Raw genomic sequence first — 25,568 nt, 5'->3', positions numbered from 1 at the left:
AACAGTGGTGGAGATGACCAGGGGGTACAGGGGGGGTGCAAAGGGGAGATGGAAGGGTGTCCTCAAGAACAGGAGAGATGGGGAAATGGGGCGGTCTGTCTGTTACAGTGGGACATAAGAGTCGTAACTCAGTCCAAACTCCACAGCAGATTTCGCTGCCTTCCCTAGTGTTAATCAGTTTCACTGATAGCTCAGCGATGTGGGACTTCCTGCCGAGTGATGGAGGAAAGTCCAGCCAATCAGTTCTGTGGGGGGCGGTCAATACCAGGGGCTTCTGTTTCCCACTAATGCAGTTTGGGTTGTGTGGGGCAGCAACTGGGGAGCGCATACCGTGAGGTTCTGGTGCACCACATTTTAAGAATGATATATTGGCCTTGGAGGAATTGCAGTTTCTGTTTACCAGAATGATACCTGACCTTCAAGGGTTTAAATTACAATCAGAGAATACTCAAACTGAGGATGTATTCCTGGGAATGTAAAAGATTAAGAGGTGATTTGATTGAAATGTTCAAGATAAGAAAGGGAATTTTTTTTTAAAAGATTATTTCATGGCATAGAGGCATCACTGACGAGGGCAACATTTCTTGCCTGTCCCTAATTGCCCTTGAACTCAGTGGCTTGCTGGGCCATTTCGGATTGAAGTTATTATTGTGCATTGCCTGGAGGAATAGTCTAAAAAATTAGTGCCAAACCTCTTCAAGGAGTGGTATTAGGAAATAATTCTCGACACAAAGTTTGGAATTCCCTTCTTGCAAATGGCAATTCTGCAATTACTCAAATTAGCAACTTTAAATACGGGATTAACATATTTTGGAGAATCACAAATCCTAACGAATATGTGGCAAAGGCAGGAACGTAGAGTTACGTCCGTAATTTCCATCAATGGCAGAACAGGCTTGAGGTGCTAAATGCCACCTTTTGCTCCAACATGCTCCAACTTGGAATTTGGTTTGTAGCTGTAATTAGGGAGCAGTTGCCTGGTGTTCAGAAGAACAGCAGATTTTGTCACCCATTTAACATTAATCAGTTGTGACCTGTTGTTTTATACAAAATGGGACATCCATTCTACTGAGTCTGGAATGCAGGGACAGACCAGTTGGTCAAGGTGGCCAAAGTTGGTGTTTCTGCTACCACACAGCTGTCCTCCCACTTTTTCGCTTCGTCTCAATTCCTTACCAGGTTTATGTTATGTTCATAACCTCTAGCTTCTTGCTTTAATGCGTGGGCTAGTTGCGGGACTTGCACAGAATTAAGCCTCAAGAGGTTTTAAATATCCAGCCAACAATGAATGCTGACAGCCTTTCTGCAGGTTGATTGGAAAAGGATACCGTCCGTGTTGGAGATTTTACCACATACTGTATTTAAATAGATAATTGTGCCTTCAACTTACACAATTTCATATGTGTTCTTGTTTTTACCAGGATGATTACATCCCCTATCCTAGTATCGATGAGGTAAGTTTATCTTAAACTATCTAAGAATATATTCAGAGAGGCTTGCTGTTAGAAAATGAGGGAACTCGTGAAATATTTACAACTATCTAATTCATAGATATTTCATAATATCTCGATCTTGGCATTGATTGATTTTACCATTTCATTCCCTCCCTTAGTCAGTAAGGAATTAAGGTTTATGGGAATAAGACAGGAAAGTGGAGTTGAGGTTGACCAGACGAGATATGACTTCATTGAATGGTGCAGCAGATCCAATGGGCCAAATGTCTACTGCTGTTCCTATGACCTAAGCTCACTCAAAAGTTTCAAATGCCTCTTACGCCACTGATTTCTTTCTTCACAATTAAGATTGCCGTCTTTGGGTTTTGAGCAAATCACAATTTTTGGTATTTGCCATAAAGTGGTCAACTGTAATTCATTTTCCTGCCAAATATCCCTCATTGGGTGTTGCAGGGCGCATATTATGAGACCAGAATGAGAAACACTTAAATGATCAAAATTCACCAAAGCCCCAATGATTTTCCCCCAGTGGACACAGAAATGTTTCCTTTCTGGACAGGGTCACTTGCCTCCTCCCAGCCTTTTGCAGCCAGTCTAGAAAATTTGCCCTTTGCAATGGGAAGCTTGAGGTGTACTTTTCTGTCAAGGTGGCATCCCTATACAAAAGAAATTCCATTCTGGTTGCACCTGGTTGGCCAAATAGTGGTGTAGATCAAACGCCACTTGCCTATTTTCAGAAAATCAGTGGGTTTCTACAATGAATAAAGGGTCCACCTCATCAGGTTAATGGCCAGGCAGTGGTAGCCAACATATGTGTCCCTGAAACATCCTTCAGTGAAACTCTTCAGAGGAGAATTAAAATGCTAAACCATCTGTGGACACCTAGCTTCTGGATAGGATGCCTGAGGATTAATGAATGGAATGAACACTATGTTATTCCAGGTCATCGAGAAAGAAGGACCATATCAGTCCATTATCCTCCCCCAGTTTGGAGGCTACTGGATTGAGGGAATGGAGAATGTCACTACCCCAACGTCATCCGAGAGTAGTTTTTGTGAAGAGGACGCCGTGGAGAACCTGAGTCCCAGCACCTTTGGGTACAAGCTGGAATGCAACAGTACCGCCAGAGCCTACAGGAAGCATTTCCTCAATAAGGTCAGTGAAACAGGAAGTGATTGGATTGTAATGCAGCTTGCCTGCTGTACAAAATGAAATTATCCATCAAAAAAAACAAGCAGTACCAATCATGTTTTGTTAAAGTTCTTGGAATCATTTTGAGGGCAATTGCCTTAGATGTTAATATTGCTATCAAGTTTTGCTTTGCAAGTCTTGTAAGATGATCCCATCTGCAGTGAAGCGTCATTTCTGTGGTGCAGGAGGAATGAATGAGCAGCTGGACAGGAACTAGCACAGGATTAGGAAATGTATATGATGCATATATTAGGCTTGAAAGAACAAATGGCCTACTCCTTTTCCAAAGTCATATAGATATGCATAAGAATTGAATTGAGTTCAACTAGCTTTATTGTCACATGTACTCAAACAAGTACAATGAGAAGTGTATAAGTTGCCACCTACAGCTCCACCTTAGGTACGAGTGTACTTAAGTACACTCCTTAGTTACTGAATAGAGAAATGGAGAAGTAAGTGTTACGTTATAGCTATACACAGTATGACCATAAGTCAGAAAAAAACAAGAAGCAGAGTTAAAGCAACAAACATCAGAGTCTGTCTCCAAGGTCCCACCACAGCAGACCTGAGCAGGAGGGGCCCATGTGGTCTGACTATTGGCTGTGTCTCGCTCTGCACTGGGCCACTGCTGTACCCTCCGTACCAGGCCTCTGGTCGCTCATGTCCCCCTTCGGAGGCTAGAAGTTGCAGGCTGGGACCGGGGTGGGGGAAGGGAGGAGAGAGGTGGAAAAAGAGAAAAAGAATGGGCGGAACAGAGAAACTTTGGAGCTGGAGCATCCTACTCTGCTGCTGTCTTACCCGATATTAGGAGCAGAAAGCGAAGTTCCATTATGTGGAGTGTGTATTAAAGAAATTACTTGGCAACAGTTAATTGAAATCGAATGTATATAAATGACATTGCTGTATCTTGTTTGATTCAAAATGATTGCTTTCACTTCATCAACATGAGGGATGGAGCATTGTTAACATTTAGCACATTGCATCAACAGCAACCATATTTCAGACAGGTAGAGCTACTCGAAATGCCGCACAACATTTAGCACAAGCTCAGCATAGTTTACGCCAGAACTACACAATTAATTATCTCTTTACACGCCATTCCTTTCCTGAACTATATTTTTGGCATTGTACCTAAGCTAACTATGCATAATTATAGCCTTTTCTTGTAAAAATTCCTGAGCGCAGATCTTGTCACTCAAAATATTTGTTCAGAGTCCATCCATGATTTGAAGGATACTAGCCAAGCAATGTAAAAAAATTTCTTAAATTCATGCGGTGTACAGCAGGCCATGTCTATGATAGCACTTTGAAAGTTCCCTTTCCCCATAAACATTTGATAGGGTACATTTAACCTTTTGTTCTCTCTTTGACCTGATGAGGCTCAGGTTTCTTTGTTTAATGCTCTGGAATGTGCTGCCTGCAGGATGGAAGAAGTAGAAATCAGAATTAGGTTTATTGTTGGTTGTAATCAAATAAGCAGAAAAGTTTACAAAGTTTCCCCACACAGCACCATCTCAGGTACAAAGTGCCTAAGTACAAATTTTAGCTATAAAATAGAGAAATAAAGTGGAGGTTACATTACCTTACAGTTATTTACAGTATAAGTTAGAAATGTAAGAAATAAGGTAAAGTGATGAACATTACAGTTTTTCTATAAAGGACTTGAGAAGATCAATGCGGGAGGCTTCTACATGTGGTCTGACCAGACTCTTAGCCGGTCACCACCCACATCAATCCCCATTAAAACAATCATCCCTGTTCTGCTCCTGCTCCATCCTGGCCATCCTGCTCCATTCAATCTCAAAAGTGCTTTCAACAGGCAATTGAATAAGCATGTGAAGGGGAAAATTAGCATGATGAAAAAGAAACCAGACATAATACAAATATTGGCAATAAATGTTTAACTCATTTACCCACAACAACAACCTCAGAGAAACTCAAATACCACAGTGAAAGAACCCTGCAGCCCAATGGTGTCAATGTGGACTTCACCAGCTTCAAAATCTCCCCTTCCCCCACCGCATCCCTAAACCAGCCCAGTTTGTCCCCTCCCCCCAGTGCACCACACAACCAGCCCAGCTCTTCCCCTCCACCCACTGCATCCCAAAACCAGTCCAACCTGTCTCTGCCTCCCGAACCTGTTCTTCCTCTCACCCATCCCTTCCTCCCACCCCAAGCCGCACCTCCATCTCCTACCTACTAACCTCATCCCACCTCCTTGACCTGTCTGTCTTCCCTGGACTGACCTATCCCCTCCCTACCTCCCCACCTATACTCTCCTCTCCACCTATCTTCTTTTCTCCATCTTCGGTCCACCTCCCCCTCTCTCCCTATTTATTCCAGAACCCCCACCCCATCCCCCTCTCTGATGAAGGGCCTAGGCCCGAAACGTCAGCTTTTGTGCTCCTGAGATGCTGGGCCTGCTGTGTTCATCCAGCCTCACATTTCATTATCTTGGATTCTCCAGCATCTGCAGTTCCCATTATCACTGTGAAAGATCACCTAGTTTCTAATTTAAAGTTCCTTGTTCAGTGGGCAGGGATTGTTTTTTTTCTTGGAAAACCTCCACATCCACTCGATGACATCTTCTTTTGTTCATGTCTCTTCATGAGACACTTGAACAAATTGCTAACACAGCTGATTTATTTCTTAAGAGATAGCCAGAACTGCAGATGCTGGAGTCAGAGATAACACAGTATGGAGCTGGATGAACACAGCAGACCAGGCAGCATCAGAGGAGCAGGAAAGCTGACGTTTTGGGTTGGGACCCTTCTTCAGAAATGAAGAAGGGCCCTCACCCGAAACATCAACTTTCCTGCTGCTCTGACTTAGTTCTTAACCTCGATTCCTTGAGCACCTCATCGACAGCCTTACATTTCTGGACGTTCATCACTGATACCAAATGTTTCTTTGTTTCTTGTCCTTACTCTTATGGAGACCATGAATCTGCACTGCTGCACTCTTGGCTCTTTCTCCCTGAATGGCCTGCTCTTATTGAAAGAAACCTGCACACTCATTGCGACTATGTATGGTTCTTCCTTTCCAAAGGAATCTGTTTCTGCATCTTCGCCCTGTGCCATAGGACAACAGCGTAATCTTTTCCTCTCTTCCATCCTTAACTTTCAAAAGCACTGAACTAGTCACTTCAAGGGTCCTTAAAAGATTTGTTTAAATGTATCCAAGCACATTTCCAGACACCCCTCACTACTTACAGATCTTAACAATGAAGTTAAATCCTTCCTTTCTTAACAAAAGCACAACAGAAATATGAATCAATCTTAAAGCTATACAAGTTTTTGTCAACATTAGAATCCAACTGGACAAATAATAATTACACCACATGTATTGCAATGGTTCAGGAAGGCAGAACACCGCTTCTCAGGGCAGTGTCCTCAGTTCAACCATCTTCATCAATGACCTTCCCTCCATCATAAGGTCAGAACTGGGATGTTCGCCGATGACTGTACAGTATTCAGCACCATTCATGCCTCCTCAGATACTGAAGCAATCCACATCCAAGTGCATTACAATCTAGATAATATCCAGGCTTGGGCTGACAAATGGCAAGTAACGTTTGCCCCACACAAATGCCAGGCAATGACCATATCCAATAAGAGACTATCTAACCAGTACCCTTTCACATCCAATGGTGTTGCCATTACTGAATCCCCTACTATCAATTTTCTGGGGGTGGTTAGCACTGACTAGAAACTCAACTGGACTCACCACATCAATACAGTGGCTACAAAGAGCAGGTCAGAAGTCAGGAATACTGTGGCGAGTAACTCACCTCCTGACCCTCCAAGCTTGTACACCATTTACAAAGCACAATTCAGGAGTGTGATGGAATACTCTCCATTTGCCTGGATGGGCACAGCTCCAACAACACTTAAGGAGCTTGACACCATTCAGAACAAAGCAGCCAACTTGATTAGCACCACATCTACAAGCATCCATTTCCTGCACCACCACACTCATCAGCAGCAGTATGTGCTGTCTACAAGATGCACTGCAGAAATTCCCCAAAGGTCCTTAGACACCAACTTGACCACTTTCATCTACATGGAGAAAAGCAGCAGATAGATGGAAACATCACCACCTTCAATTTCCCCTCCAAGCCACTGCCCAGTCTGGCTTGGAAATATATCACAGTTCCTACATTATTACTAAGTCAACATCCTGGAATTCCCTCCCTGATAGCATTGTGGGTCCAAACACTACACATGGACTGCAATACTTCAAGAAGGCAGCTCACCACCACCTTCTCAAGGGCAATTAGGGACAGGCAATAAATGCTGGGCCCACCCAGCAACGCCTACGGCCTACGAATGATTAATAAAAACTTCCATGGCCAATAAATCCTGGTCGTGCCACATCCTATTAATCAATAAATGGAAAAGAAATGAGTAATGAGATCAGGTTGTTGTCCTCAGGCAAAAAGTAATTTATGATGAAACTCCATGGATTATTCCTTCTGTGCTGTGGCTTCATTGGTAGCACCCCGGTTCCCTAGTTAAGAAGGCTATGGATTTATGTCTCACATCAGAGAGTTGAGCAAAGAAGAAGCTAGCCTGGAACTCCAGTGAAGGCACTAAGGCAATATTAGTGTTGGAATTGTCATCTTTCTGGTGAGATGTTAAGTGAGGACTAGTAAAGTAAGACCATAAGACATAGGAGTGAAAGTAAGGCCATTCAGCCCATCAAGTCCACTCTGCCATTTAAATCATGGCTGATGGGCATTTCAACTCCACCTCCCTGCACTCTCCCCGTAGCCCTTGATTCCTTGTGAGATCAAGAATTTGTCAATCTCTGCCTTGAAGGCATTTAACTTCCCGGCCTCCACTGCACTCCATGGCAATGAATTCCACAAGCCTGCCACTCTCTGGCTGAAGAAATGTTGTCTCATTTCCATTTTAAATTTACCCCCTCTAATTTTAAGGCTGTGCCCACGGGCCCTAGTCTCCCCGCCTAACGGAAACAACTTCCCAGTGTCCACCCCTTCTAAGCCATACATTATCTTGTAAGTTTGTATTAGATCTCCCCTCAACCTTCTAAACCCTAATGAATACAATCCCAGGATCCTCACCCGTTCATCATACATTAAACCTACCATTCCAGGGATCATCCGTGTGAATCGCCGCTGGACACGCTCCAGGGCCAGTATGTCCTTCCTGAGGTGTGGGCCCCAAAAAAGTAGTTCTGCCCCAGTGGGGAATTGCTTCTAGACAGGGAAAGGCTCCAGCAGGGAAATGTGGAAACTGATGCTTATGCTAAAGCTATAGCTGTACAACAACATCCTTCTAAATCTCTAAGTCTTTTGCTACCTCACTCAACATATGGATATTGGTCTGTTAAATACCAACTGCATTTTGAAAGTATTATGGAATCTGCTTCCAACGCCCTTTTGGACAGTGCATTCCAGATCAAAGCAGCCAAGTGAACAGCTACATTCAAGCATTTGCGCAAGTGTACACTCAATCGCATGACTCCTGTACTCCAAGCCAGTGTTGGAAGCCATTCCTTCTCATCGATGAGCAATGCCAGGGGAGATCCCCAAATCATGCCTGCGCAATAACGTGCCAAAAATAAAAACCTTGCGACGTATGTGAGATGAAAATCTTTGCACACCACGTAGATAAACAAAAATTAAATCAGCTCAATTAAACGTGTGCAGGCGTGCACGAAGACAGCTGCACAGGCCTGCTATATAATTGTGTGACCTCAAGTAGCCAACAGATTGTTGGGAAAACCCTGCTTTTCCACCACAAACCATCTTTGGTTGTCAGTCAAAAGATATTTATCTTGAGGTTAGAAAGAATGAAAAGCACATCCTTTAATGTAATACGTATCTGGGGAGGTGATCTCTTTAATTCAGACAGGAACAAACTCTTTAGCAAGATATGAATAACACTTTTCATTCTTTTAGGAGCATTTGAATTTTTATACTTCATGCAGTGTTATTGGAAGTCTGGTGATTTCAGTCAAATATGAAGACACTGATGGGCAAGAGTATTTGAGGATCATACTCAGGTAATAGAAACAAGCTCTGCTGTATGATACACAAGTGCAAAAAGACCATGTCATTTCCTTTAATTCACTAACAGATCTCCAATGAATAAGCCAACAGATCTACTGTTTTATTCCGCACGTACATGAGGTAATGCTACTAAGCATGTCAGCTGGTTGCAAGTGAGCCAAGGCTCGACATGCTTAGGAGCAGTTATGCCACTAAGCCAGGAGGTTGTGAGTTCAAGGTCCATTCCAGGAGAACTCAGTGCAGATGCTCCTGTGCAGTGCTGAGGTTGTGCTGCATTACTGAACGGAAAGTCTTTTGGAAGAGATATTAAACAGAGGCTTTGTTAGCCATCTGACATGGGCATCTGATTATTTCAAAGGAGACAGGGCAATTGTACCTGGTGTTTAGATTAATATCGCTGAATAAACATCACCAGCAAAAGGTCAGACTGCTGTTTGTGGGAGCTTGCTGTGTGCAAATTGGTTGCCGTGTGTCTGACACTATAACAGTGAACATTTCTCAGAAGCGCTTCATTAGCTCTAATGCACTTTGGGAGATGCTGTAGTTGTGAAAAGCACTACATAAGTGCAATCCTTTCTCTAAGTTAGATATTAATGCGCAGCTGCATTTTTGTGGCTTTTCCATTTAAGGACCGTGCATTTACATGTTTGTAATTTGATGTAAGAAACTATTGCAGAATGGTTTCTTTAACCCAGATTAACATTAACCTTTGTTGTAGCAAGCAGTCATGTGTTATTACTGAAGCAAGCGATGATATGAGATGTGACACCCTGTGAGCTTCTGTTCTTGAGCTGTGTTGGCCGATTGTCCATCTGAATGCCAGGATTTAGTTTTAAAAAGTTGAAGAAGTGGCAGAAACTGACAGATTTCTGAGTGATGACAAATCCATGATCCTGACAGGGTCTGAGCATCTCACAAATTTTATGCAACAGGTTTGCAGTCCATCTGTAACCATCCCAAAGCCTATGCATATTTGATATCTGTATCAGTTGGAAAATTGGGGTCTGACAGTCACAGGTTATTTGGTATTAAACAATTCAACCCCTAATGGGCTATCCTGTCTGTTGACACTGAAGAAGTTGCATGTTTCAATTTTAACCATGTACAACTTTCATTCAGACTTTTGTTTCTCTACAGATCCAAATCGAAAACAATTCATGAGCAGCTCCCACTTGATGGAGTATCACGACTTCCCAGTATTCCACTGATAGCAAAGGTAAGCTGAGTCATTGCACTAAATCATTCTCTTCTTTACTCCAATGTTTATTTATAGCCACTGATACATTTGTCAGGCTAATAAATTGCTCCATTGATATCTATTATCGGTTTATAATTATTTCCAAGGGTTGGGTAAAACAAAGTTGACACATTAACCAACCTCATCTCAAAGAGCAAGCAGGCCTTTCAATACTGACCATGATACAAGGGCTCAGGGTAGGCAATTTATTGCAAATTACATCATCTGTGAATGATACTACAAGAGAGTTCTCTTTAATATATTTTACATGTGATTCCCTTAGCCTCAATGTTTCCTGAATAAATAGCTTGGCTTAAGCTTCTGCATTGCCTGAATAAATAGCTTAAGCTTCTGTAATCTTCCTTTGTAACCCATCCCTTTTAAGGAGCTTTATTTTTGAGCTGTCAATTAATTGGAATTAACTTCAGTAGCTAACATTATTTTTCTGTGGTCTTTTTGGGTATGCATCAATCACAGAGGTTGTGTCATGCTTCAGAAGTGCAACTTAATTGAAAGCTACAGAGGAATGTAGAAAGAAAGGAATACAAGGATATCTTGATCGCTAGTTAATGGCTAGTTTTGTTGAATGGCATGTTTCTATGCTGTAAATGTGATAGAACCCTATCTGAGATAGTCTCTTCATTGGTTCAATAGATCTCTGTGTGGAGTTAGAGTGGTTACAGCTGGAACACAAAAACTAAGTCTTCATAGCTTGGCTGGGAATCTGTTGGACAACTCTGTAGTTTAGTTCATTAGTATAACCGAATGAGCTCCAGAATGGCTCATCCACCAAACCTTCACAATCCATCACAGGAGCATTATCACACTATTGATTTATGACCAGAGTCTGCTTTCTGAGCAGTTTGTCTGCTTTTATTTTAATGCAATTTGACAAACATTTATTAAATCTTAAAGCACAGAAAGCATCCTGCCAGTCCACTGTGTCTGTCTTTGACTGACCCATTCTGTTAGTCTCAATTCTTTGCTTTAAACTCATGGCCTGCATTTATTTTTTCCTTTCGAGATCTATCTATCCTCATCCCTTTTCGAGAGTTATTGTTGAATCGGCATCCACCACTCATTCCATGTGTTCTATCACAGCAATCCCCTGAGTTAAATCATTTCCCACTCTGGTTCTCTTACCAAGCAACCTGAAAAGAAACTGTTAGAAATATTCAGACAAAAAATGCCAAGAAGTGACGTGGTGCCAGATGTGCCACTTTTAAATTTACTGATGCATAGACCAAAGGCATAGAAACAGAGTTAGAACATTCAGTCCATCGGCACTCCACTGCCATTCACTGCCTTTTCACAACAGCCTTTGATCCTCTTATTGATTAAAAATCTGTCTGTTGCACCCTTGGATATACTCAATGACGCAGCCTCGACAGCTCACTGTGGGAAAGAATTCACAAGTCTGTGGTATAAGAAATTACTCCTCATTTTTGTCAGTGGGTGACCTCTTCCTTTGAGATTATGCCCCCTGATTCTAGACTCTCTCACAAGGGGAAGCTACCTGTCAGCAACTATATTGTCAAGTCCCCTAAGAACCTTAAGTGTTTCAATAAGGTCATCTCTAATTCTACTGAACTCCAGCGAGTAGATGCCCAACCTACTCAGCCTCTCCTCATTAGACAATATCTCCACGCCCAGGATAAACCTAGTGAACTACCTCTGAGCTTCCTCCAAAGCCATTATATCTTTCTTTGGGTAAGGAACCCAAAACTGTTCACAGTATTCCAACTGCGATAGTCTAACTAGTGCCTTTTATCTGTAATGTGGTGACAGAACACTTGCCACCAAATCTTTCGAGATATAAATAATTTTTTGTCTTAATCTTTCTATAGGCAATAAATAAATAACTCATAATAACTCATAGCAAACAGTGAGAGATAAGAAATTCTGATAACAAAAGAACAAGAAAGAACAAGAATTAAATTGAATTAGAGTTAGCCTTTGCTGTCACATATGCTCAATGAGTACAGCCAAAAGTATACGTCGCCACTTACCGCACCACTTAGGTACAAAGATACCCATGTACAGCTTCTTTGGTTACAAGTTCTTAGAACATGGAGAAGTAGAAAGGCCAGCATTGCGGAAATAAAGTTCAGAACAATTGCCTTCCAACGCAAACCATACTGGGACCCAGCTTCCAGCCCGCTCTAGGTCTGGCTGAAGACCGCACTGGGACCCAGCCTCCAGCCCACACCAGCCCTGGCACTAGACCACACTGGAACCCAGCCTCCAGCCCACACCAGGCCCTGGCTCTAGACCACAATAGGGCCCAGCCTCCAGCCTGCACCAGGCCCTGGCTCCAGACAGCACTGGGACCCAGCCTCCAGCCTGCACCAGGCCCTAGCTCCAGACCGCACTGGGACCCAGCCTCCAGCCTGCACTAGGCTCTGGTTCCAGACCGCACTGGGACCCAGCCTCCAGCTTGCACCAGGCCCTGGCTCCAGACCACACTGGGACCCAGCCTCCAGCCTGCACCAGGTCCTGGCTCTAGACCACACTGGGACCCAGCCTCCAGCCCACACTAGGGTCTGGCTCCAGACCACACCGAGGTTCACTTTGAGGGCCTTGAGGCTGGGATATCATTTCAGTAAATGCATCCTCAAAGAATATGAACTGTGAAGTCACAACATTGTTTAAATAATTTTGCTTAAAAGCGTCTTTTTTTTAAGAGTTCATTGTAAACCGTTAACCATTCTATACCTTAGAGTTACCAACCCTGTCACCAAACAGGAGAGTCTAGCTGCCATATGGTGCTGTACTGTGCTTGAGTTGGTCAGCGCTGTTGTTGGATGGATGGGAGCAACAATGTATTATTCCACAGCAAAACTGGGCAAGGCTTCATGCTTACTGTGTGTTCTGAACCGTTCCAAGTCCAGCGTGACATCCTGCAGAATCACTGCAGAGGCCACACCAGCAATGGAAGCGATTAAGGAGTAAAGCTACGCAGTAGACAGTGGTTTCTATTCTGAGCAACATCAGTTGTAGCTCGAGAGCAGATTTCCTCTCACCTCTACTAGGGACCATGAAAAGATGCACCATAAATGGCAGTTGATTAAGTAACGAATGCAGTTCTTGTTGCTATGTCTTACAAAGAAAGATACTAAAATAAGTTCTGATAAGGATATAGGAATCCTTCATTTAACAGCCTTTACACACTAGCATGCTTCATAGGATGGTATCAAGTCTTTAATAGTTATTTTAGAATTTTATGTCTTTGGCCCTGGAAGAAATATAACCAGACATAGTGGTCAATAAAAACCGAAAGACTTGCTGGTGTAAATCAGAAACAAAAACAAAACAGAAATTGCTGGAAAGCATCAACAGGTCTGTGGAGAGAAATCAGAGTTAATGTTTCAGGTCAAGTGACCCTTCCTGGAATGGTGGAAAGTAAATTTGCTGTTATAACTGTGTTTACACTGAACAGCAGCAGAACATTTAATTGTTCTAATGGACCGTTGCCTCTCTCTGTCTTTCTCAGCTTCTCTGTGATGACCTGACCTGTGTGAAATTCTCCCCTGTACTATATCCTAAGGTAGGTATTCTGTAAAGTTGTGCTATTCTTGGATGCCCAAAACGTCTTCCGAGACATTTTCTTCAGTGGAAGCAGCAGAAAATAAACACAGCGGAATGCACTGGTGTTGGTAATAGAATTGCACAGGAAGAGTCAAGACCAAGTGTAGTCGTCAGATGCAGTTTGACAGGAGGATGGAAGAGAATTGGATGTGCAACTGTAATTCAGTTAATGTCACATATTCTGTATTTGCTGTTATACCTTCGTTATAAATTCTTCTGTGCACTTTGTCAATGAAAGTCAACATAATTTCTCCATGATGTAATTGCACCATACAACCAATAGTGCTACTGCAGAGTGCCTGCCCGAGGATGTGACATAATTACCTGTTTACTGAAGCTGTTCACAGTTGAATTCTGGATGCAGAAATTTACAAGGGAATAGCAAGGGAAAGAAAAGTATTATACTTTTGACTTTAATGTTGCACTTTTTGGGTATGCACTTGTAAATTCCATCCCTTTCAGCAAAGTCTACAGGGAGATGGATTTATTTCCAAACAGTGCATATTTCAGATTGAAGTGTAATGTTTGTAAATGTCACTAAGTTCCAAAACATTTACCTCGTCATTGCATTCCCAGCACCAAATGTCTAACTGGTTGGTTGCACCCTCAGTGGGTCTAAAATCACTGACCAGATTTACCTGACAAACATGCTTAAAAATGTTTAATAACTGCCCAAGAAAGCATCCAAACTAATTCACAAATCCTGCCGGCTAATTGTTAAAGTAACTTCGACAGCTGTGAAAGCAACATCAACTCAGAATTTGTTGTTTTCTGTCAACTCAGATAGGCTGGAGACATCAGATACATGGTGAATCTCCCTCTGTTTGCCCTTATCAATGCCCTTTAATCCATACCACGTCACTGTGATGGTGGCACCGTGTCTTCTCAAAGTGACATTGGCAATTTGTGCTCAAAAATGTTGAGTTTGGGAGTGATTTGTACTGGGCAACCACACCAGCTAGGCATCGTTATGACTACCCAGAGTCCAACCAGACAGGATCTCCCTGTCACAGAGAGAAAGAGGAGCCTTTCATCCCTTCAATCTGAATTGGATTTACACCAGTCCCAGGAGTGAAATCCCAATGAGATGTGGCAACCCACAGCTTCCCCCCCAACCCCCTCTCCAGCAACTTTCCCCTATTCACTATATATTTTTTCTAACCATTGCAAACCAAGCCTGTCCTTTTTTTCATTCATTTATGGGATGAGGGTGTCGCTGGCTAGGCCAGCATTTATTGCCCATCCCTAATTACCCAGAAACCAGTTAAGAGTCAACCACGTTGCTGTGTGTCTGGAGCCACATGTAGGCTGGACCAGGTAAGGATGGTAGATTTCCTTCCCTAAATTCATTAGTGAATCAGATGGGCTTTTCTGGCAATCAACAATGGGCTCATGGTCATTGTTAGAATCTTAATTCCAGATTTTTTTTTCTATCAAAGTAAAATTGAGCTCTTACTAGGACATGGTTATCCCAATCATGGTCAAACTCCCAACTTTTCTCAGAAGCCAGTGGAAAATGTGAGACAGAATAATTTTGTAAAGACATTCTTACCATTTGCCATTTGTTTTATTTTCTTCAAGGCATCCAAGTTCATAGTTGCATATGATGAACATGAGATCAATAACAACTTCAAGTTTGGCGTCATTTATCAGAAGGTCAGACAGGTGAGCAATGACAATCCTAGAAAAACATAAGATTCAATCTCTGTTTATATCAGCATTCATCAAAACAGTTTCACTTTATCTTTATTAGGTACCTTCTGGTCACAGCTTGGAGCTAATACCAAGCAATTTTCTGTAATGTTAATGTGAGCTGGCTGACAGAGTAGTTACAGGGCCTGAGGTAACAGTCATATCAGTCGCAGGGGTATTTATGGTCTGCTGCGCATGCAGATGAGAGGGGCTTCCAGTTAATCCATTTATAAAGACATAACTTCAATGTTAATTTCATTCAATTCATCCTCTGTTAACTATTTCACACACAAAAAAATGTGCAGTCCCACAGTTTTATTTGCATGTAAAAATTTGTCACCTAAAATAGATTTCTGTGGAGTTGCGCCATGTTAAATTAATGCATTTCTGGTGGTTAACCTGAAGAGATATCAGAGTAAATGTGGGCTGCACTCAGAAGGAGACTGCTTTTTGAAACACCAAAAGTAATTGATAGAAGTCTTAATGTTGTAGCCATAATCTTTCTGTTGCAGTGCAAACCACTGAAGTATGTGTTTGCGAGATAGAAATTCAGCATTGGTTTTGTCATTTGATCAGCTCAACTGGCCATTAATTGGCCAGGCTGCCTATTTCAGAGTGTGCCCAGCCTCCACATAATCGGGGTGAGCTTGGGAGTGAGTGGGATGATGATGGATTAGCCACCGTCCCCACATTACATGTCTCTGTGCCAAACAGACACTTAGCCGAGGATGTAATATTCAGCCCAAGGTTTCCGTAAATTTGACATATGGTGACTCAATAATGCTCACACAGTTTAATGAGAATTATAGCTGAGTTGATAGCACTGTCACCTCTGAGTCCAAAGGTTTGATACAGAGACTTTGGCACAGTTTCCAGGTTACGTTAGCATGTAGGAGAATGGAACAGAAGGGTATGTGCAACGGATTAGATGAAAAAGTGTTGACAGATGCTCATATTAACAGCAGCAGTGTCACTAACTTTGATCCAAGAGGCCTGGGTTCAAGTCCAACCTGCTCCAGAGTTGCTCCGTAACATTTCTGAACAGATTGATTGAAAGTATCTAAACATCAGGATGGACCATGAACAAATATTGCTGGAAAAACTCAGCAGGTCTGGCTGCATCTGTTGAGAGAAAGCAGAGTTAACGGTCCTGTGACCCTTCCTAAGACTGTTTCTCTGCTGTAACTTTGCAACAACACCCAATATGTTGAACAATAGATGCCTTGTCAGCTTGTTTTTAGGCTTCCTAGAATATATCCAGGTAAGGGTAATTCAATGCATCTACAGCTTGTTGTAAGTGATTGAAACAAGCCTGTATTCTCGCATTTCATTTGTTCTATTCTTAAGTATTTATGTATGTTTGCTCCTGTGTTGCAGACGACAGAAGCGGAATTATTTGGCAACAGTGAAGAAAGCCCTGTTTTTAAGGAATTCTTGAATTTACTCGGAAACACAATTGTGCTCAAGGATTTTAAAGGGTGAGCAAAAACTTGCCCTTGTTGATAATTCGAAAGACCTCTTTCTCTACAGTCAAAACCATTGATTTAATTAATTTTATTTTATGCGATAAGTAAAATTCTTTGCTTGTTAGCACATATTTTAAAGATTAATTATGTAGGACTTAGCAGTTTATTTTGGGCACAAGGTTACTCAAGCACATGTTTTGAAAGAAGTTAATTATTTTGCTTTGTTAAGAAGCTAATTGTTGTGCTCTAAGTTTTAAAAATGTATTCATTGGATGTGGACACGACTGGCTAGGTCAGAATTTATTACCCATCCCCAATTATCCTGAGGAAGGTTATGGTGATCCACTTTCCTTAACCACTGCGTCGATGGGTTGTAGACACCTCCACAATGCAGTTAGGAAGAGGCTTCCAGGATTTTGTCCCGGCGACAGTAAAAACACGGCGATTATATTTCCCGGTCAGGATTGTGAGTTGCTTGTGGGGCATTTTGAAGATGGTTTCGATGTACCTACTGTCCTTGTGCTTCTAATTGGTAGAAGGGCTCAGGAAGTGCTGTTGAAGGAGCTTTCGTCAATTTCTTCAGTGCATCATGTAGATTATACTGCTGCTCCTGAGCATTGGTGCTGAAGGGAGTGAATGTTTAAGGTGGAGAATGGGATGCCAGTCAGGTGGGTTGCTTTGCCCTGGACAATGTTGATCTATTAGAGCTGCATCCATCCAGCCAAGTGGAGAGGATTCCATCATACACATGACAATGTGCGTTGTTGATAGTAAATAGGCTTTTGTGGTGACCAGAGGCAATTTATATGCCACAGAACTCCCACCTCTTGCCTGCTCTTTCTTTCATTCATTTACGGGATGAGGGCATCACTGGCAAGGCCAGCATTTATTGCCCATCCCTAATTGCCCAGGGCATTTAAGAACCAATCACATTGCTGTGGGTCTGGAGTTACATGTATGCCAGACCAGGTAAGGAAGGCAGTTTCCTCCCCAAAAGGGCATTCGTGAAACATATGGATTTTTCTGACAGTCGGCTTCATGATCATTATTCGACTCTTCATTCCAGTTTCTTTTTTAATTGCAGTTAAATTCCTCCATCTGCTGTGGCAGGATTCGAACCCAGGTCCCCAGACTGGGTCTCTAGATTAATTTCGAATAAAACCAAATGAACTGCCAATGCTGTAAATCAGGAACAAAAACAGAAATTTCTGGAAAAGCTCAGCAAGTCTGGCAGCATCTGTAAAATAAAAACCGAGTTAATGTTTCGGGTCCGGTGACCCTTCCTCGGAACTGAGGAACTTTTCAGTTCTTCAGACCTGTGCCAGACCTGCTGAGCTTTTCCAGCAATTTCTGTTTTTGTCTCTCGGTTAATAGTTCAGCATTAAACACTAGGCCATCCCCTCCCCTTTCAGAGACAGTATTAATATGGGTATTCCAGTCAGTTTTTGATTACTGATAAGCCCCTAGGGTGCTGATAGTGGTGAGATTCGATGAGGCAATAGCACTGAATGTCAAGGGATGATGGTTAGATTCTCTCCTGCTGGATATGGTCATTACATTGCCTCGTGTGGTGCAGATGTGACTTGCCACTTACCAGCTCAAGCCTGAATCTTGTCCCCGGTCTTTTACTTTCTCCTTTCCTAAGGTGAGGTGTGTGTAGCCGACTGGGCCAGCAGTAATTGTCCATGCCAGTGATTTCAGGAACATAAATAGCGCATTAGTTGAGAACTGCCTAGTAAATATAACCTAGTGAATGGTTCCAACCATTTTTAAGTGCTAGTTTTAGTTATTAGAGAACAGATGGTGAACAGGCCACTCTGATTAAAAATGTTTATTTTGGTGATATCTTCATTTCCAGGTGCATTACAAAGCAGAATCACTCTTATCAATCAAAAATGATATTTTTCTAATGCAAATTGATTACATTCCAAAATGTTGCCAGATTGCATTGGCTCATGGAAGATATTGCTTCAAGTGGAAATTTAAGCCAAAAAATGAATCCTGTTAAAACTATCACAATTTAGGCCATACCTTGCTTCCAGGTCACTAGTTGCAGCCAAAGTAGAAACTTAGGACCAGTCTCTTAGCCAGGATTACACTCATTTTCCACCTTTAATGTTATGACCTATACATGTGCAGAAATAAACTTTAATAAAGAAAGTACAGGTTGTATCTGACTTTGAAAGCTTTCATTCAAAGAAAAAGTATAATGTGGACGTATAATAACCTTCCAAAACAGTTTCCGAGGAGGTCTAGATGTTGCCCATGGTCAAACAGGCTCGGAGTCCGTCTACACCGTCTTCAAAGATAGAGAGATCATGTTCCATGTTTCTACAAAGCTGCCATTTACAGAAGGGGACTCTCAGCAGGTAGGTCAATACAACCATATATGCATGTAGAGCGAAAAAAACCACAGAACCCATTGCTATCTGTGCCAACTCTTTGCAAAATGAATCCCACTCCCCTGTTTATTATGGTGCTGCATCTTCCTCTGCAGCTAAAGTTTGTCACTTATCCCTTTAGAACAGCCCTTGCTCCAAGCCTGTAATCCATAACTCAGCATGTTTCAAAAAAGATTTGTCCAACTTCTACCCACCTTGAAGTGGTAGTGTTGGTGACACCCTGAGCGGTGAATCCCTCTGTAGAGAGAAACAAAGGTGTTCTGCTCAGTCGCCATTTTCATTTAAGGCTTTAAAGCCATCGCTTATTTCAAAGAAAAAAATGTTTCAGCCTAAACAAGTATCAAAATAAAAGATAGATTAACTGGTCATGATCACTGTGCTATTTGTGGGAGTTTGCTGTGCACATTCCGAAAACACTTGTCCCATCAACACAAGTCCTTTCTTTATGGGATATGCATGTTGCAGGTGAGGACAGCAGTTATTGTCAATCCTGCTTTCCCACTGGGAGTCAACCACATTGCAGTAGGTCTGGGGTCACACGTAAGGCAAGGACGTTAGATTTCCTTCCTAAGTATGTTGATGAGCCACGTGGGCCTTCGCAACAATCAACCGGCTTTGTATTTAATTCAAATTTTAACCATCTGCTGTGGTGCCATTCATGTCGCCTGAATATTAACCTAGTGTTCTGGATTACTCCTGCTGCAATCTTACCACTACATCACTGCCTTGCCTTCTGTTCAAAATCTGTCCACGAAGGGGTTTTAGGCCATGACACTGGAGGTCTTTTAAGAAAATTATATTCATATTTGAGAAAGATGAGGTGAAATGTGTTGAAGATCAATACTTATTTGAGTCAATCAACTCTTTGGTCCGAACGGAGATGTTCTGTGCATTTTTATACGTCTAAGAGTAAAGGGTAAGCCATTCAGTGCTGAGATGTGTAAGAATTTCTTCACTCAGAGAGTTGCGAACCTGTGGAATTCTCAAACACAGGAAGTTATTGGGCCAGTCCATTTGATATATTCAAGAGGGAGCAGGATGTGGCCCTTGCAGCTAAAGGGGAATCAAGGGGTATGGAGAGAAAGTGGGAGTGAGATACTGAAAATGGCATACAGCCATGGTCATTGAATGGCTGTGTAGGCTCAAAGGGCCAAAGGACAGAACACCCTACTCCTGCCCCTATTTACTGTGAATCTGTTGGCCCAGTGTGTTTTCTCTGCACCATGAAGCATCACAATTTAATGGGACAAACACTGTTTGCTCCATTGGTATTACTATGTCCCAGTCTTTTGGGGGCTGGGGGGAATAAAAGTAATTGGGAAGGCTCTGTACCGCTTTCTTTATCTTGTTTGATTTGCAAAGGAGTCTGACCTTTCTAGAGGGAATTTATTTTGTTGTAAGGGATGCCTGTTGTTGACACCTGGCTCTAATAGGACCTTCCTTGGGTACCACCAACCCTTCTCGTACCACTGATCTAGGGGGCTTTGGGAATGAGCTGATGAAGGATTAGCCTTGAATAGATCTTTAGCAAATAGGCACATTTTTGAGTAACTGGAAGTATTTTACATAATGATGACAAAACATATTGTATTCGCACAAGATTAGTTAACAATATTAACACTAGGTAAAAAACATTGTTATCTTCTATGAAATAATAACAAGCTGTATGCTACATGGCTACAGACTGTGGAACTGACTAACTACTAATAACAGCCTAGCTCCTCCTGGAGACAGCCATGATGGATGAAGCCATTTCAGCACTCCCAGTTTGACCCTCTCAGGCCAGCTGCCTTATGCAACAGTCTTCTGCTCAGGTTCTCTCCACATCTGTTAAAATTGCATCAGATGAGGCTTGAAAACCCATAAGGGGCTGACAAACCAGAGTTTCAGAGATCCCGAGCTGCCCTGTCAGAGGGCTATTAAGGGAGAATACCCTCATGTCTTTACTTCTGCCGTCACATCATGGCAGGGTTTGGAAACTCTATAGGGAGTCACAAAAGTTGACACTTCCCAGAGCATACCACTTTCTGAAACAATAACCTGAATTTGCATGGTGAGTAAATGGAACGGCACTTGAGTCGTGAATATACACCAAGGTTCTGCTAAAATTCCAGCAAGGACCAGAAGAGTCTAGGCCCAAAATGTCATCTTTCCTGCTCCACTGATGCTGCTTGGCCTGTTGTGTTCATCCAGCTCTACACCTTGTTATCACAAATCTCACATACCTGATGTGCCATTCTCTGCTGTTTCTGAGATCTTCCAGAGGACTTTTGTAAGAGGCAGAATACCTATTTGCCCCTTATTGGGCAGTCCACTAACCGCCCCAACAGTCTACTCTCAATCATCAGTAAAGTGCTGGAAGGTGTCAGTAACAGTGCTATCAAGCAGCACCTACTCAGCAATAACCTGCTCAGTGACACCCAGTTTGGGTTCTGCCAGGGCCACTCAGCTCCTGACATCACTACAGCCTTGGTTCAAACACGGACAGAAGAGCTGAGTTCCAGAGATGGGGTGAATGTGACAGCCCTCGCTATCAAGGCTGAATTTGACTGATTGTGGCATCAAGGAGCCCTAGCATCACTGGACAATACTGTCTTCGTGGCACAGAGGAAGATGGTTGTGACTGTTGAAGGTCAATCATCTCAGCTCCAGGACATCACTGCAGGAGTTCTTCAGGGGAGTGCCATAGGCCCAACCATCTTCAGCTGCTTCATTAATGACCTTCCCTCCATCATAAGGTCAGAAGTTGGGGATGTTGACCAATAACTGCGCAATGTTCAGCACCATTTGCAACTTCTCAGATGCTGAAGCAGTCCATGTTCAAATGCAACAGGATCAGGAAAATATTCAAGTTTGGGCAGACAAGTGGCAAGTAACATTTGCTCCACACAAATGCCAGGCAATGGCCATCTCCAATAAGAGGCAATCTAATCACTGCCCCATGAACTTCAATGGTGTTACCATCACCAAAACTCCACAATTAACATACTGCGAGTTACCATCGACCAGAAACTCAGCTGGACCTGCCACATAAACACAGTGATTACAAGAACAGGTCAGAGGCTAGAAATACTGCGGGATGTAACTCACTTCCTGACTTTCCGATGCCTGCCCGCCATTTGCATGGCAGAAGTCAGGGGTGTGATGGAATACTCCCCACTTGCCTGGATGGATGCAGCTCCAGCAACACTCAAGAAGCTTTGCACCATCCATGCCAAAGCAGCCAGCTTGAATGGCACTACATCCTCTCCCTCCACCATCGAGGTTTAGCAGCAGCAATGTGTACGGTCTACAAGATGTGCTGCAGAAATTCACTAAAAGATCCATAGGCAGCACCTTACAAACACATGACCACTTCCATCTAGAATGACAAAGGCATGGGAATCTGCGAGTTCCTCTCCAAATTGTTCACCATCCTGACTTGGAAATATATTGCTGTTCCTTTGCTGTTGCTGGGTCAAAATCCTGGATTTCCCTCCCAAAAGGCATTGTGGGTGAACCTACAGCATGTTAACTGCATTTATTCAAGAAGGCAGCTCACCAGCACCTTCTCAAGGGGCAACTAGCGATGGGCAAGAACTGCTGGGCAGCTGGCGATACCCACGTTTGGCAAGTGAATGAAAAAAGAGGCTAAGTAGATCAGGCCATTGTTCTCTGGGGTTCAGAAGTAGGAGACATGACCTCATGGAATGAGACAAGGTTCTGAAGGGGCTTCATGAGGTAGATGCTAAGAGATTGATTCTGCAGATCAGACTGGATAAAACACAGGGACACAGTCACCTGAAGTGAGGAGAAATCACTTCACCCAAAAAGGTTGAGAATCCATGGAATTTTCGATCACAAACAACTGTTGATGTGTTATCATTGAACACATTTTAAGGTTGGGATAGGTATGGTTTTTGGTTTCTCAGGCAATCAAGAGAAATGAGGAGCAGTTGGGACAGTGGAGTTTGAGCCCAAGGCTAGCCATGTTGTATGGGGAAGCAAGCTTGAGGGGCTGAATGGTCTACTCCTGCTCCTATTTCTCACATTTAAATGACACTCTTGTAGTCCCAGGGGTCAGAGAATCCCTACAGTTGGAATTACCTCTTCCCGAGCTCAGCTGGGACCTGACCTAGAACTGGAGCCAGCGCACTGATTCCCCTGAAGCATAAAGAATGGGAACATATTCTGGTTCCTGAAAATCTGGACAAGGTGAAGGGAGTGGGGTGGGTGTCTTCACGCAGTCTGGGAGGAACCTGGACAAACATTCACCGGCTGATCCCCAGATGTGGCCAGGCATTAGGTGATTGCCCCCTAGACAGTGCGCACAGGGAAGGGAGAATGGCAGTAGGGGTGCATGTTGCGTATCAGCCCAGATTAATTCAATTCCCTTCCAATGACTCTTCAAACTCTGGTAAAGGCAACAGCCAGTGGATAAAGACAGTAGGAACTGCCGACGCTGGAGAATCTGAGATAACAAGGTATTGACTGGATGAACACAGCAGGCCAAGCAGCATCAGCGGAGCAGGAAAGCGGATGTTTCAGGTCGAGACCCGTCAGAAATGCAATGGATAGTGACTTTCATGTTATTGTGATAGGCAGTGTAAGACGTTCAGGGTTTGCACCTTCACTTTTCTCCCCCCAGATTCTCCATTTCCGGGGATGACAGGCTATTTTACAGTTAAGGATGACCTTGATAGCGCCTCACTTTGTACAAGTTTTTAGGAGCTGCTTCTTTCTTGATTGATTCTACCATCAGCTGCCTGCTCCTCATCGTATCACTCAATCACTTTCTCCTCCAGAGTAACAATGCGAGAGTATCTCTTCCACTGTCAACCTTTCCTGGGAACATCACCAAAAACATCAATACTCTTCTCGTCAAAAGAGAAGCTCTATCTGGCTTCCATTCTGCTCCTATCTTTTTTTTTAATTTCGTGCTTCCAGATATATAAAAGCTGCCACAGAGCTCCTCTTTCCCTTTCTGCGTTTTATCAGCAGCCTGACTAAACCGATATGGCAGGAAAAAAAATCTCTTTTTGAAAGAAAACGACTGCAGCTTCTTTCATTCGAGCTCATGAACAGTCAGCAGTTGAAATGGTGGCTGCTTTTCGCCGTCTCTGGGGCAATGAGATCTTTTCTCGGGTGAGCCGACCTGAGCTGGAGGTGGACCATTTCCCGGGGGAACGTCTCTCAGTCCGACCTGGCTTTAGGCTGGACCTCCAGTCTCAAGGTCATTCCTCAAAATGCAGTCCCACTGTGGCTAAGCACTTTAGAAAGACTGTAACATTTGAACTTTTAGCTTTATTTTCTTTATTTTCTACTTTTAAGTAGAAAGTCTGCAATGCGTCACTATTTCATACATTTTACACTATGCTATAACCACTGCACTGTTTAACTTTGAACTTTGTTTCTTACTTCTAGTTGTTAACATTCTGTACCTAGGTACTTGCACCTAGGACAGTGCCTTGTGTAGTGACATTGTACACTTTTCACTGAACTCCTGTACTTTCGTACTCAAATACAAGTGACGGCAAAATCAAATCAAATCAAAAAATCAAATTGAGGGTGAATTTCCACTGGTGGGAGCATTGGTGCATGGAGCTGACTTTAGCAACAGCAGAAAGGATATTCACACCTGCCTAAACAACAGCCAGTGATCAGGAGGCTAAATCCACTGGATCACCCCTTCGCTCCCTTGCCAACCCCCACCTAGCCAGCCTCAACTCTGCTCATCTAGAATGCCGTAGGTAGTTTAATCAAACATCCAGACAGATCCTTTGGATGTGTGCTAGCTGTGGTTCTACAAATTGAGGCTTAATTCTGTTTCACCCCCATGTATATCAAAGAATGCAAACACTCTTGTGTCCTGTTATCAAGTTATAGAATTGTTTCAGCACAGAAGGTGGCCATTCAGCCTGTCATGTCCATTGCTGACCCTCCATATGAGCAGTAGATCTCATGTCACTCCCTGCCTTTTCCCCATAGCCCAGCGCATTGTTCTTTCTCAGGTAACGATCCAAATCCCTATTTTAAGCTGTGATTGAATCTGCCTCCACCACTCTCTCAGTTAGTGCATTCCTGATCCCAACCACCACTATCTCAGGCAGTACATTCCTGATCCCAACCACCACTATCTCAGTCAGTACATTCCTGATCCCAACCACCACTATCTCAGTCAGTACATTCCTGATCCCAACCACCACTCTCTGTTAGTGCATTCTTGATCCCAACCACCCACTACAGAAACATGTTGCCTCCATGTGTTTCTTTTTGTTTCTTTTTCCCAATTACCTTAAATCTTTGCCCTCTGATTCTCGAACCTTCCACCAATGAGAAATGTTTCACTCTACCTAACCTCACCAACACGTTTCACCCTGACCTCAAAATCACCTGGACTATTAATGACACCTCCCTCCCCATCCTGGACCTCTCCATCTCCGATTCTGGCAACTGACTTAGCACCAACATCCATTTCAAACCCATTGACTTCCACAGCTACCTCAACTACACCTCCTCTCA

General features: G+C 43.0%; 1 protein-coding gene across 9 annotated transcripts in view; it reads left to right on the top strand.

Moving 5' to 3' along the window:
• Positions 1 to 25,568, top strand: part of LOC125464526 (rap1 GTPase-activating protein 2) — a 325,971-nt gene that overhangs the window by 271,131 nt on the left and 29,272 nt on the right. For all 9 annotated transcript variants that reach the window (XM_048557001.2, XM_059655287.1, XM_059655286.1 and 6 more), the window contains 8 exons: positions 1,422 to 1,454; positions 2,397 to 2,609; positions 8,572 to 8,675; positions 9,820 to 9,898; positions 13,413 to 13,466; positions 15,089 to 15,172; positions 16,577 to 16,677; positions 18,905 to 19,034. In XM_048557001.2, the coding sequence (XP_048412958.1) occupies positions 1,422 to 1,454; positions 2,397 to 2,609; positions 8,572 to 8,675; positions 9,820 to 9,898; positions 13,413 to 13,466; positions 15,089 to 15,172; positions 16,577 to 16,677; positions 18,905 to 19,034 (798 nt within the window). The remainder of the gene's footprint in view (positions 1 to 1,421; positions 1,455 to 2,396; positions 2,610 to 8,571; positions 8,676 to 9,819; positions 9,899 to 13,412; positions 13,467 to 15,088; positions 15,173 to 16,576; positions 16,678 to 18,904; positions 19,035 to 25,568) is intronic.

This window comes from Stegostoma tigrinum, chromosome 27 (genome assembly GCF_030684315.1).
Source record: "Stegostoma tigrinum isolate sSteTig4 chromosome 27, sSteTig4.hap1, whole genome shotgun sequence".
Taxonomy (NCBI): Eukaryota; Metazoa; Chordata; class Chondrichthyes; order Orectolobiformes; family Stegostomatidae; genus Stegostoma; species Stegostoma tigrinum.
Note: the sequence above shows the minus strand (reverse complement) of the source record. Positions and strands in the feature narration are given on the sequence as shown.